The following is a 13,799-nucleotide window of genomic DNA, read 5'->3' as shown; positions in this document are numbered from 1 at the left end:
TAATACCAGAGCGACCTTAGTATTAAAGAAAACTCACTGGATTACTGATTTCCTAAAGCACTGCTTAGGCAAGTGGAGGAAACTAGGATCCAGCTCTTGGAAGCCAGGATGATGGAAGATTTAGAAGACCTGGTTGTACCACTTGATTATTTTTTAGCTTCTGTTCAGCAAAACATTTTTGCTTTTTGATATTAAAGTAAACGTCTGTACGGAAGGCCAGGTATTACTGCCTCATCCAGCACAGCTAAGATGTTTCCAGTTACCTACAAGCCACACAAATCACCTTCCTGCCACCACTCTCCTTAACTATGTAGTGTTAATTGTATACTGGCCGTTTGTGTTTTAACATTTCTTTAAGCTTTGGAAAGCCCAAGAGAATGCTGTTCTCTACCTTAGAAAGCAAGATGAAAGTTAATAAACAACTGTGAAACCCTGGAAAGAATACATGATGCAGCAAAGAAAAGCCATCAAAGGGTGTTCCGCAGAGCACTATGGGTTATGGCAGGGCTATTAAATGTCTATCCGTTTGCTCAAAACTTCCTGCCCAAACATAAAACAAAGCTGCAAACTGCTGCTAGTTCAATGATTATGTGCTCACACCCCTATCTTAGGACAAAATTGGGCCTCTGTAGTATCACATAGCACCCACAGAAAGCACATTTCTTCAGGTGGTTTTGTCCTGAAAGTCGGTAATTTAATGCCCGTATTTAAATTCATCTATATAGTCGATACCTATGTAGATTTTGACCTAAAATGCTATCCATTCACTTACCATTAAGTTACATTGGACAGTCAAGAGCTAAACATTACCTTATTGCCTCATTTGGCCTATCACAGTATACTGAGGGCCACGTTGCTCCAAGCGTCACGTATCATCTACCATGGGCATCACAAGCCTCTTTGGTTAAAAACTGAACTAGCAAACTTTCTATCTTCATAGGGGGAGAGGTGGAGGCTGGAATAGCACTTAAAATAAGCATTCCAGGTAAATTTTTGTATGCAGAAGTCTGTGAACCACTGCTGTGATGAAGGTACATTTATCCTGGCTTATGTAGAAGACACATATATACAGAAGTTGGATTCATATGAGAAAAGTAAATGAAAAACGAGGCCAACGGAGTTGAAACCTTTTTTTTTTTTTAAAGAGATTTTATTAATTACTTAACATGCACCAAATCTCTTCCTGTATAATGAGAACAGGAAGGGAAATAATGATTCGGATAGATGAGGTATCAGCTAGTGAAGACCACCAGCTGTTGCCTTCAAAAATACATTTTCTTCGTGACTGTAAAATGTAGGCTGCCGCTTAATTCCTTTTTGAAAGATTTTATTTGACAGAGCAACAGACAGCACAAACAGGAGGAGCAGCAGAGGGAGAGGGAGAAGCAGACTCCCCACTGAGCAGGGAGCTTGACATGGGGATTGATCCCAGAACTCTGAGCTCATGACCTGAGCCAAAGGCAGATGCTTAACCAACTGAGCCACTCAGGTGTCCCTTAATTAATTCCTGATGGAGCCAAATCATCTTCCTCTGAAATATGAAACGAGGACAATGGGCAATGTGAGTTCTCCCACCACCTATCCTAGCTTCAGAGGCTAGCAGCGTGGCAACATGCAATTACTGCTGCTCCTCCCCCACCTACAAGGGCCCATCAGGAGCTGGGACCATTAGGTGTTGTTTGACACCTGCCACTTATGACCCAGTGTTGACCACTCTACTGTCTTAACTCAAATGTCAGTGTTCTGATTACATAGAGGCTACCTGAGAATCATTTTCAGGAAGTCCAGCAGGAAGGTAAATTTTAGAACTGAAGTATTTACAGGACATGGAGTCAGTGTTTTCTCTTCCTTTTTCATTCATTTTCACATTTTTCCTCATATATACACATAATTCTTTCTTCTTAGAAAGAGGTTAGTGGCCTTGGAGATACCCCTGGTGAGACAATGATCATGCTGACAACTCCACAAATCAATCTATGGAATGTTTACTCAAGGACATCCAAACTACTACTCATTTGTTCGGCCAAAGTTGCCAACTTGGGAACTGCACAAAACCCTAATTCTCCCTGGAATTCTGAACGCAGAGGCATCATGCAGCCACCAACCCATTATTTACCTCCAGTTCAGTGTTCCTGGGTAGGAAAGGTGAGATTTTCAAGGTTAGTGGAGTCTGTAGTTAAGAACAGGTGGTTGAGAGTAAAGTTTGGATTCATATTCTATCATAGGTAGAAAAGGCTTGACAAGTTTTTATAAGACTTATGCCACAATCTAAAAATGATTCATTCTGCAAAGCATAAAATAGTTCTTGCTTTATAAAAATAGCACCACGATTTAAAAAAAAAAAAATGCACTTCTACAGAAGGAACCAAGTTCCAACATTGTAAAAAAATGTTCTACTTAAAGCAGAACAAGATAACCACCCCATCCATCCCTTCTTTCCTGTTCCCTCTCAGAGCAGTCATGTGTCACTCCTGGCACACTGTTCTTAGTAGTAGGGATCCTATGGCACCTAAGGCCAGGAGACTTGGGGGGTGGGAAACAGCAGGTCTTGCATGGTTATGCATGCCAGGGCTAAAAGCAAAGGATCAGCTGTCTTCGTCTAGGATCTCTGGATGTTCCTTCCAAAAAGCATCCCCAATTATATCACAATATAGAGGCACTGGCTTTGTCCTGGTCCGGGTCACCGCCATCTTTTTTCCTTCCATTTCTGCTGGCAGTTTAACTTCTTTTGTTGTGACTTCACCCACCTACAAGGAAAAGTTAAAATACTGACATTGTTAACTGGTTTTGGGAGAGAAGAGGGGGATATGAGGGAAGTTTAGTTTTTTATTTTATATTTCTGAGTGATATATATTTATCAAGTAGATATACAGATACACATATCTCAACATTTATGAATTTGCTTATAGTTAAAAACTTTTTAAAAAAGTTATGTTGCTATATTTCCAAACAAGATCTTAGGAACAAAGGAGTGATTCCATGTTCCTTATCAGCAGAATTAAAGGTAATTCTGCTCTCTCATCTGCATTAAGAAGTATCCAAGCCTGTGCTAAAGAGCAAATGTGCTTTAAAAATACTAATAAGCTAAAGCTGCCAATGGGATGACTAATTCTTAAGGCACCACTTAACACCTGGAAACACTCATTAAAAAGAAAAACTACTTTACATGGAAGGAGATAAATTTAGAGAAATCATGCTCAGAAGCTGCTATGGAGGGAAAATATTGAAAATTAAGAATTTAGGTAAATGTACAGACTTATTACAGAATATTAAGGTAAGTATGACTATCTGGGGAATCTCCAGAATATTCTGCAAGTGACAGAACCCTCATATACAACACCTACTGCCTCATATTAGAGTTGTCATGGGATGGATGGACTATTTAATGGTATTATCCAGTGTGGAAGAAATGTTCTATGAATGCAATCATCCTTCTATCTGCAGTGTACCCTTTATAGGGTTTTATTTGATTTAGAGAGCTTAGGACACAGAAAAATAAGTGTACTAATTCTAAAATTGGTGATGCCACTTAGAGAAGAAATTCTAAACCATAAAGAACACTAACTAGCAAAATTAGCACTGACAAAAAAAAAAAGCATCCAAAATAATATACAGCATTTCATTTTTAAAAAGATCTAATTCATGTTAGTGACTAGAATCACTCTGCATACATGTAGTAGGCAAGACAAAGCTTGGGATGAGCACAGGCTTTTGTCTTTCTGACCTCCATTTTTCTTTGGACACAACAGCATTACCTTCTGCCATATCAACACAGTCCCTTTCCTATACATCAGTGGCTCATTATTGTAGTTGATGTTGAATTCGGAAAACAAAATCTCATTCTTGTCTGCTGCAAGAGTTCCCTGAGAAAAATAAAAAGATAAAAACAGACTTTTATATCTGCTCTCTGCCATAATCGTACCTACCCACTCTATCTAAATTTCCACAAATCAAAAAGTGGAAGGGTTTTATCAAACCTCTGATAGATATTAATGAATGTGCATTTAGAGAGCAGCTTAAATCTTATTTAGATGTATAAATTCAAAGAATTGTCTTCTTTAACAACTGGCTTCAGAAGTCACTACTGTGATAGGGTGACAGGAACTAGAAGTAAGAGGACCTGTTCTGTACTACGTACATCATTAACGCTATCTTATTTGATCCTTATTACCGTCTCCACTTGAGAGAACATAACTCCGAAGCTTAGAAAGATTATATAAGTTGCCTAAAGCTAAAGATTGCTTTTATTCTTCCAAGAAAAATCAAAATCTAAACTTGGCTCTTCCAAGCTCTGGATAAATCTACCAGTATTCCTATTAATGGTATCTGCAAATCCTCATCATCGTTATGACAACCATTTATCATGTAATTACGATGTATCAGGCACTGTGTTGGGAGCTGTTACGATAAATCACCTCATTGCAGAGTCAGTCATCCTACAAGTAGCGCTGTCATTTAATGATGAAAGCCAGTGTTTTATTAAGTACTTACAATGTGCTTCATGCTATGCTATGTGTTTTACATGCATCATGCCACTTAATTATCACCATAAACCTATGAGGTGGGAACATTATTTCCTATGTTTCACTTATAAAGAACTAAGGCAGGGTAGCACCTGGGTGGCTCAGTTGGTTAAGTGTCTGACTCTTGATTTTGTCCAGGTCATGATCTCAGGGTCCTGGGACTGAGCCTCACATCAGGCTCCCTGCTCATCAGGGAGTCTGCTCAAGATTCTGTCTGCCCTCACCCTGTTTGCTCACACTTTCACTCTTTCACAAATAAATGTATCTTTTTAAAAAAAGAATAATTAAAGAAAAAAAATAAAGAACTAAGGTAGAGAAGATAAAATTAAACAGAAGTCCCTGAGTACAATTATTTGACTCCCAGAGCCTATACTCTTACCAATACACACACCCAGCAGGGAATGGCCATGATGAAGAGGCCAAGTGGGACTGATGAAAAAGAAGAGCACATGCCCTGTCTAAAGAAGGCAACCAATATGCAGCACCAGCCAAGCATTACCATGTGGGAAGGTAGAGCCAGTGTCACTAATTCCATTTTCCAGCTGGGGACACTAAGTCCTAGGGAAAAGAAGTAACTCACTCTCAGTCACAGAGCAAGCAAGCAGCAGAGCTGCTACTAGTATGATTTTTATATCCTCTCAAAACAAAGCAGTAAAGAGAGCTTTAAAAGAATGCAAAATGCCATGGGAGAGTATAGAAAACAGCCCCAAGGTTAAGTATTAATGCAGTAAGATCTTATACCTGTAATCTCTCTTGGGCTTGTACTGGTGTTAGTCCAGACTGTTGTACAAGTGCCCAGAAAACTGTATTATACAGATTATTGATGTGACCTGTAAGAGAAGAGTAGTACTGTTTATACATAATCTTCATTCAATATTCACAGTTCAAAGAATACTAGAACTTCACCTCTCTCTTCCAAAGTAGAGAGATCTCAGAGACATTTAGTGATATGCCCAGAACCATACACTGGGAACACAGTGGGGAAGTGGTCAAGTATAAACAAACTTATTTCCTAAAAAGTTCTATTCTGTCATTTCAGTTATGCATTATATGAACTGGTTAACTTGAAAACTACACTTAAGAATACTTTCAAAGTTATTTGATTTAGATTATTCCTTGCTCTTTTCCAGTTCTTCTGGCAAAATCAAGATATACAAAATGAATTAAGTCTCACAAACGTGTCACCACAGTCATGTAAGGCAGGGGTCACAACTCAAATCACCCACTGAGGCCACCTTAAATATAAAAGCACAAAGCAGAATAGGTGACCCCTGGGGGACTAAGAGAGAATGGTAGAGACTATGGCACCTTGCGCACACGTGTGTCTCTGTGTTAAGACAGCAGTCACTGCCCTGTACAGGTTATGTCCAATACTAAGTTGGAATGATGTCCTAGTATTGCCAGGTCTTCTGATTTTCCCCAAAAAACTTGGAAAAAAGGAATTATTTACATAAATTTCCCAATAGTTTGATTGTTTTCAACTAATTAAAAAAAAAAAAAACTGAAATACTGCCATTCTGAACAAAATATACATGCACCAAAACTGAACCAAATCACCACCTCTAATGTATGGAATTGGTGGTTTTAACTACATCCGTTTATTTGGTTTTACTTACAATCTGCTTGCCGCCAACTGAGGTAGTCCTTTAAGGTCTGGTTGCTAGGATACACTATGACTCTTCCATCAAAGCCTGGGGGATACAGAAGGGGCTGATCCTCAAAGTAATCTCGCCAATAAAACACATAGCTGGAAGCAAACTGGGAAGCCACGTGAGTCATGAACTTACTTGCAAAAGTAAGGCACATTGGGTGGAGCAAGAAAAGAGAAAATACAAGATATTAATTCAAAACCATGATAAGGGCCTGTGGGTGCAACAGAGTGATTACACAAACTACTCGGCACGCCACAACATAAAATGTGTTGAGCCAAGAAAAACTAAGCAGCCCACCTCTCTCCAGTCCTATCAGTAACTTCCTAATACCAAATTTTTCTCTGTAGAATGTGATGTAAATTTATGGTTCAAGAGATCTTTTGTTTCAGTCTTGGAAGGAAGGGAACCATTGTTTTAAAAACATGCCAATTCGCTATATGCTCTGTTTTCTGTGAAAGTTTCAATATGTCTGCCAAATGAAATATCTAATTTGTCTATTTCGAGACCCTCCTTAACTAAAACTTTGAGCAATACTGTAAGGCACATATATGCTGTCACTAGCTAGAGCAAACCTATGAATCATTAAAATTATAATCTTCTGATGGCCTCTGTTTCTAGTCTTAATATTTAAGTGCCAGATCTATCTAGAAGCTAAGGTGATGAAGAATGGAGGGGAATCAGATTGAGAGGCATACGTATGTTCAAATACCAGACGAAAGTACAATAGTCTAAACAGAAAACAGACATTCTGCCGTTGCAAATACCGCAGACTCTATCTGTAGTTCGTAAATCAGCAATAAAAAAGCAAAACCAGGGGTGCCTGGGTGGCTCAGTGGGTTAAGCCGCTGCCTTTGGCTCAGGTCATGATCTCAGAGTCCTGGGATCGAGTCCCGTATCGGGCTCTCTGCTCAGCGGGGAGCCTGCTTCCTCCTCTCTCTCTCTCTGCCTGCCTCTCTGCCTGCTTGTGATCTCTGTCTGTCAAATAAATAAATGAAATCTTTAAAAAAAAAAAAAAAAAAGCAAAACCAAACGCGCTGGTAAGAAATATTCTGAAGGAGCTAGGCCGCGGAATTACCTGGCTCTTCTTTTAAACCAATTGCTTTTGCGCTTGAACACAAAGCTGTACTCGTCGCTCTGTCCATATGCAATCACGATATCCTCCAGTTCTTTCATTACAGTCTGGGCACATTTGGTCATTAGGTGGAGAGCGCGGCTGTCATTGGGTTTTGCAAAGTTGTGCTTCTCAGCAAACCTTCATAGAGGGAAGAGAAGAGAGAAAAGGGCATGAGCGGAAGAGAGCTCGTCATTAACACCAGGTATCAAAGACTGCACAGAGAGGGAGCTGCGTACTAGTTCTACTAGCCACAACCTGGCTCATTCATTCCTTAAGAACTCTAGACTTTTCCTGCCCTGAGAAAAAGGGGCCTAACTTGTAAGTCTCCATTCCCTTTTCTGTGAAATGGAGATAAAGCGTGCTTACGTCATAGGGCTGTTCTGAAGAGTAGAGAGAGATCAAAGTGTAACTATGCCTGGCGCCTTGGAAGTGCTCCACAAATGTTAGTTACAATAACCATTATTAAAATAACACTTTCCAGAATTAAATCTCCGTATTTCTGTGACCTGTCCAGTCCCTAATCATAATGAAACAAAAACATACTGTCAAGCGTTGTCCACAGCAAGACCTTAACAGGCCTCTAAACGGCCCTCAAAACCCGCTAACGACATAGCCAGGCCCTCGGCTGAAGAGCTCAAATAGTGCACCAGGGAGTGACTTTTCCCATCAAGACTTTGCCGACAGGTCTCTGCTCACCGGCACCACAGGCCCGCGGCTCACCGTGAGCGCACTCGGCCTCAGTCTAACTACTCAAACCAGCTCGCGTCCGGGCACGTCGCAGCCGGCACGTCGGGCGATGCTCAATGCCGCGCGCTCATTGGCTGTCGCGTCGCCCGGTAACCAGGCGCCGCAAAGAGCTGCGTTGGAGTCCCAGGAAGCCCGGGCGCACCATGTGGCCGCGAGCCGAAATCGCTCACCGGTGGAAATTCCTGCCGTCCAGCCGCACCACCACCCAGCAGTGGGCCAGGCAAGTGTCGTCAGCCTCGAAGTTCCGCACGTACTCGAATTTGCTCTTTGCCATGGTGGTCCCCAACTTCAAACACCGTCTCAGAGGGACGGAAGTCGCGGCCCAGCAATTGCAAACTTTCACGTTGCAAGACGCCCACATTCGCCCCGCGGAAGGTGAAGGACCAATGGGGCCCCGCCCCGGAAGTTCCGATGTGTCTTAGTGGCCGCTCTAGCCGTGGTGGAGGCCGGCATCTCTCGACTCTCCTTGTAGTCCTTAATTCACTTCCGAGCTTGGGAGGAGGATTCCGTTCTGTCCTTCGCTCTACGCACGCTTTTTCGTTTTTCTCCTCCCGTCGTGTCAGTCGACGAAGCTGTAAAAAAATAACTTTCTGACCAAGTTTGAAGATTTAGTTGTGTTTTTTTTTCTTCCGAAATAACATTTATTAACTTGTACTAAATGTGTACTACAACGAAAAATATAAGAAAATACTTCCTATCACCCCTCTCCCTTCTAACCATTGTGGATGGTTCCCTCCCGTCTCTTTTCTATTTGTGTATCTCTATGTTCACACGGGGAACACATTAAATTGTACTCTTACATATATGTAGTTTGTATATTTTTCCACTTCACCACTTTCCAATGTTATTAAATATGTCAAAGGGTGATTTTTAAAAGAAAAATAGACTCTTATTCGAACGCGTGGACGTACTAAATTAATTTACTCGACTTTTTCCAAACATCCAATTTTTCATTTTTGTTGGTAGATAATAGTAACATTAAACCTTTATTATTTTAATGATGCTTTATGATTTATAAAGCTCTTTTGTGTTCGGTACCTACTTACATTATTCCTGCTACCCTCACGAAAATTATTCAAATAAAATAAAAGAATGATGAAAAGTCTCTCACTGACTCCTAACTCAGTACTTCAGACAACTGCTGTTACTAGTTACTTGTATATCCATCAACGGATAGAGACAAACATGGATCTACATCTACTTTTGTATTTCTCAATCTACCTCAAAGCAACAGGAAGGAAGGATGGAATGTCGTAGATTTACGCCCTGGCTCTGCCACTTATGTGACCTAACATAAGTTACTTTTCTCCCAGATCCCTTTGCTAAGTGGAAAAACCATTTCCTCTCTTGCTTCCCTCTGAAGTTATTGTGAGCATCGAAGGACTTCATAGCAGCCATTTGTGGTATGGATACACACACACACACACACACACACACACACACAGAGAGATAAAATAATATTCCAAGGTGACGTCAATTTGGAACCAAGATCAGGAAGTTCTTAGAGGAAAAGGCTAAAAACACACCAAAAGGAAATAACCACACAAATTCATAATGTGGAATCTTCTATATAATTACCGACCTGACTTCTTAGAAAGATAAATTTCATGAAATATAAAAAAAAGCGAAATGAAAAAAGGATGGGAAAAGGTAGGACACTGTTCCAGAATAAAACCAAATACAATGTGAAAATCTGGAATGCATACTGGCCCCCAAAATATTAAAAATGACTCTCCACCATGTGGAGAAAGAGACAGAGATTTGAGAGATGCATCTACAAGCCAGGAAAGGCCAAGGAATATCAGGCATCACCAGAAACTAGGAGAGCAGCATGGAAATAGGTATTATCATTATTACCACTTTACAAATGTGGAGATTGAGTAGAGAGAGGTTAAGTGACTTGCCTAAGGTCATAGAAACAACAGGTGATGATTCGATAATTCCAAACCAGGCATTTTAACTACAGAGCTTATGCTCTTAGCTACTCCTCACTACTGTTTCCTCTTCTCTCTGTCTCTGTTTTTATTCTGTCTATGCCTATTATTGATTACTTCACTGAATCCTCAAATCATAAAGGTACATGGGTCATCCAATCCCTTAATTCTCAAACATAATTTATTCATACATGGCCTTTGTGAATTTTGTCATTTGACTATGCTGCCTTATTTTAAAACTATTTTTCTTTATGTCAGCTCTCTTCTTTTTAAATCTTTTCATTGGAAAAAATAAATATTTTATTGAAAATGAGCATATACATGGAAAAGTACACAAAACACCATGTAACCAGTACCCACTCAAGAAAGAGAACATTCAGGGCGCCTGGGTGGCTCAGTGGGTTAAGCCGCTGCCTTTGGCTCAGGTCATGATCTCAGGGTCTTGGGATCGAGTCCCGTATCGGGCTCTCTGCTCAGCAGGGAGCCTGCTTCCTCCTCTCTCTCTGCCTGCTTGTGATCTCTGTCTGTCAAATAAATAAATAAAATCTTTAAAAAAAAAAAAAAAGAGAACATTGTCAGTTCCCAGGAGTCTATTTCAATTACTACTCCCTCTCCTTTCTAGAGGTAATGCCTTCTTAATATCTATAACTTAGTTATGTTCATTTTTTTAAAGTAATCTCTACACCCAGTTGGGGCTTGACCTCATGACCCTAGGATGAAGAGTTGCACGCTCTACCACCTGAGCCAGCCAGGCACCCCAGTTATGTTCATTTTTAACCTTTATATAAATGAAATCTTGCAGTACATATTCTTCAGCATTTGGTCTCTTTGGATCAACATTATGTTTGGGAGATTCAACCAAATTGGAGTGTAACTGTAGTTCATTTTTTCTCATTCTTCTGTGGTATCCCATTGTATAATCATACCAGTTTATCCACTGTATCGTTGAAGAGACATTTGCGTTGCTTCCATTTTGGGGGTGAAAAATGCTACTTTGAACATTCTTGTACTTGTCTTTTTGTGTACATGTGCCTGAATTGGATATATACTTAAGGATAGAATTTCTGTATCATGGAGAATCCATCTGTTCATTTTTTATCTATAATGTTATACTTTTTCCCAAAGTGTTTTTACCAATTTACGTTCCTCAAAACAATATGTGAGATTCTCCATATTCTCACTAACACTTGATGTTGTTAGTTTTTTTAAAAAATTATGCTGCATCACTCTGACTTGTATATAGTAAATCTTTTGTGTATTACATTTCCATGATGATTAACAATGTTTAACATCTTTTATATTTATTGGCCACTTGGACACCCTTTATTGTGAAGTATGTGTTCAAGTCTCTCACACATTTTTTCACTCACTATTTAATACTTTGGTGAATTTATTTGAAAGAGAAACTATGTCATTGTCATAAATTGAGAATGAGTATCACATGCCAATAATAGAGGGCGATAGTACATTAAGATAAATGCAATTCCAGTATAATGCTCATGTTTTGTGGTAATAATTTGTTTTCTTTTTCATCCTGCCAACAAGGAAAAGGAAATACTGAACATTACCAGGTATCCTCAAAGTCATTCAAAAAGTCAGTTGCAGAACCTGATCTGGCTCAGAGCTCCCTTCCCCTTCCAATGACATAAAAATCTGGAAGAGAAGGGGCAGGTCAAAAGCCATACAACTTTCCCGAGATCTCCCCCAGGTTTATCTGTTAATACCAGGGACCATTCATAAAGTCCTAGCAACTTTACATTGTACTGTACTAGCAATATTACATTGATTATCTCATTTATTCTGCACAGTTGCCCATTGAGGTTGGGTTTTCCAATGTTGGTGTGGGTATACTATCCTTGATAGCTGGAGTTATCAGCCACTGCATTATCTGTTTCAGAAAGGAAGAAGAAAGGGGAAGAGAGCAAAGCTCACACCTCCAAACCAAATCATCTCTCTTTATCAGGTTTTTGCTGAAGCTGCACAACTTTTACATAAGTATTTTGAGCCTGCCTTCTTCCTTAACTGCAAGGGAGCCTGGGAAATGTAGTTTTTTTAGCTGGGCACTTGGCCATTCCAATAAAATAGAATATTTCCTCCCTCCTCCCTCATTCCCCTCCCTCCCTACTTCCCTTCCATCCTTCCTTCCCTCTTCCTTCCTTCCAAAAGAAGGGAGGGTACCTGCGTGACTCAGTCAGATAAACATCTAACTCTTGATTTCAGCTCAGGTCATGATCTCAGGGTCCGGACCAAGCCCTGTATCAGGCTCCCCATTCCAGGGTGTGGGCTTCAGGATTCTCTCCCTCTTCTCCTGCCCCTCCCATCACTTGAGATTGTGCATGTTAATGCTCTATCAATTAATCAATCAATCAATCAATCTTAGAAAAGAAAGAAAGAAAGAAAGAACGAAAGAAAGAGAAAGAAAGAAAGAAGAATGCTATTGCATGGGTAACTGGAAGTTTCTGCCACAAAAGACAATAAGAGTTATAAAGGGCAGCCTAACAGGCCCTGTACCCTGAACTCTAACAACCAGACTGCTCTTCCCACCACCTTCAGTCAGTCTATAAAAAAAGAAGTCAGAGAAGAAAAAGAAGAGATAGAGGTTTGATTGGAAATTCCAGGGGAAGATGTTACTTTCTTCCCTCCCCATACTGCCCTCTACCACTGGCCTTGGGTTCCCCCACTTCCAACCCCCAGAACAGGTAGTAGCAGGATGGGGGAGGCTTCAAAGGCAGGCAAGTATGGAGGACTACTTCCTTACTTACCAGCTGGGGACCTGCAGAGTTTTTCTGGTGCTGTCACTGAAGCAGGGAACCAGAAGAGTCACTGGGAGATCCTGATAGGTATTAAGCTCTTCTGCTCCCCTTGAGTTTGGGGGTGTATGTAAATGTAGAGACCATTGACTGCATGATACTTGGAGGTCTCTGGAGCAGCCTAGACCAGTAGATGAGAAGGATCAGTAATGTGGTGTGCCTGAATAAACTATGGGGATACCTCACTGCATTCCCCCTTGGCCTTTGGGGCCTGAAAAAGATAATCATCATCACTTGTTCCTTAAGAAGCTCAGAGGTTGGGGCGGGGGTGAGGTGGGCAGGAGCTGGGAGTTGTCTCTGAGACCACTGGGTGAGTAAAAGTCATCTCTCCTGCAGAGGATTTGGAGACAGAGCGAGCTGGAAGGGCCAAAGGCAGCTATGGTGTTCCTTTCTAAGGGATCCTTGGAGATCAGGCTGGTGCTAAAAATGGCCTCAGGATAACCATGCACCATGCCAATGCAGGAAGAGAGAAGATCTTCCCAGCACCAAGTGGAAGGACAATGACACAAAAAGGCCTCTGCTTTGCCTACACTTCAACCCAGCCCTCAATAGGATTAAGTCTTGAAAAGAGGAGGGTGATGGAGAAGATCTCAGAACCAGACTATGGCTTCCACCTCCATTTCAGATTGTTGGAGTGGAGCAGAGTGAAAGAGCAGACCCAGGGTCTCCTTCTTTAAGCTCCTTCAGTAATAGGTCTGGCCAGTGCTGGGGCTGCAGTGAGAGGCACTTGCCAAAAAAGACAAATATGGTATGATTTGCAGTCCAGTTCATAGAGACAGTAAGTAGGATGATGGTTGCTAGGAAATAAGGGGAGTGGGGGAAGGGGAGTTATTGTTTAATGGATATAGAATTTCAATTTTGTAAGATGAAAAGAATCTGGAGATTGGCTGCACAACAGTGTAAATGATGCACACTATTGAGCTGTACACTTAAAAATTGTTAAGGTGGTAGATTTTATGTTATGTGTATTTTACAACAATTAAAAATAACTAAAATCCTGCATACGACAGATATTTATG

The 13,799-nt window shown here is 40.7% G+C and overlaps 1 protein-coding gene across 5 annotated transcripts; it reads right to left on the bottom strand.

The window, feature by feature from the left end:
• Positions 1–2,305: 2,305 nt before the first annotated feature.
• On the bottom strand, positions 2,306–8,442 carry THG1L (tRNA-histidine guanylyltransferase 1 like). 5 transcript variants are annotated; one of them, XM_004737721.3, is made up of 6 exons: positions 8,207–8,442; positions 7,251–7,427; positions 6,140–6,309; positions 5,265–5,353; positions 3,756–3,863; positions 2,306–2,747 (listed from the first exon to the last, which is right to left on the bottom strand). In XM_004737721.3, exons 1-6 carry the CDS (start codon positions 8,395–8,397, stop codon positions 2,586–2,588), a joined length of 897 nt encoding a protein of 298 aa, XP_004737778.1. In that variant the 5' UTR covers positions 8,398–8,442; the 3' UTR covers positions 2,306–2,585. The 5 variants fall into 5 exon arrangements, with proteins under 5 accessions (XP_004737778.1, XP_044935553.1, XP_044935552.1 ...); XM_045079618.1 differs by lacking the exon at positions 8,207–8,442 and adding an exon at positions 7,986–8,009; XM_045079617.1 differs by lacking the exon at positions 8,207–8,442 and adding an exon at positions 7,833–7,955.
• Between the last annotated feature and the right edge of the window lie 5,357 nt (positions 8,443–13,799).

The sequence above is a fragment of the Mustela putorius genome, unplaced genomic scaffold (genome assembly GCF_011764305.1).
Source record: "Mustela putorius furo isolate JIRA1106 unplaced genomic scaffold, ASM1176430v1.1 tig00000407_pilon_pilon_pilon, whole genome shotgun sequence".
In the NCBI taxonomy this organism is placed as follows: Eukaryota; Metazoa; Chordata; class Mammalia; order Carnivora; family Mustelidae; genus Mustela; species Mustela putorius.
The sequence above is the reverse complement of the archived record's forward strand: the minus strand, read 5'-3'. Positions and strand labels throughout refer to the sequence as shown.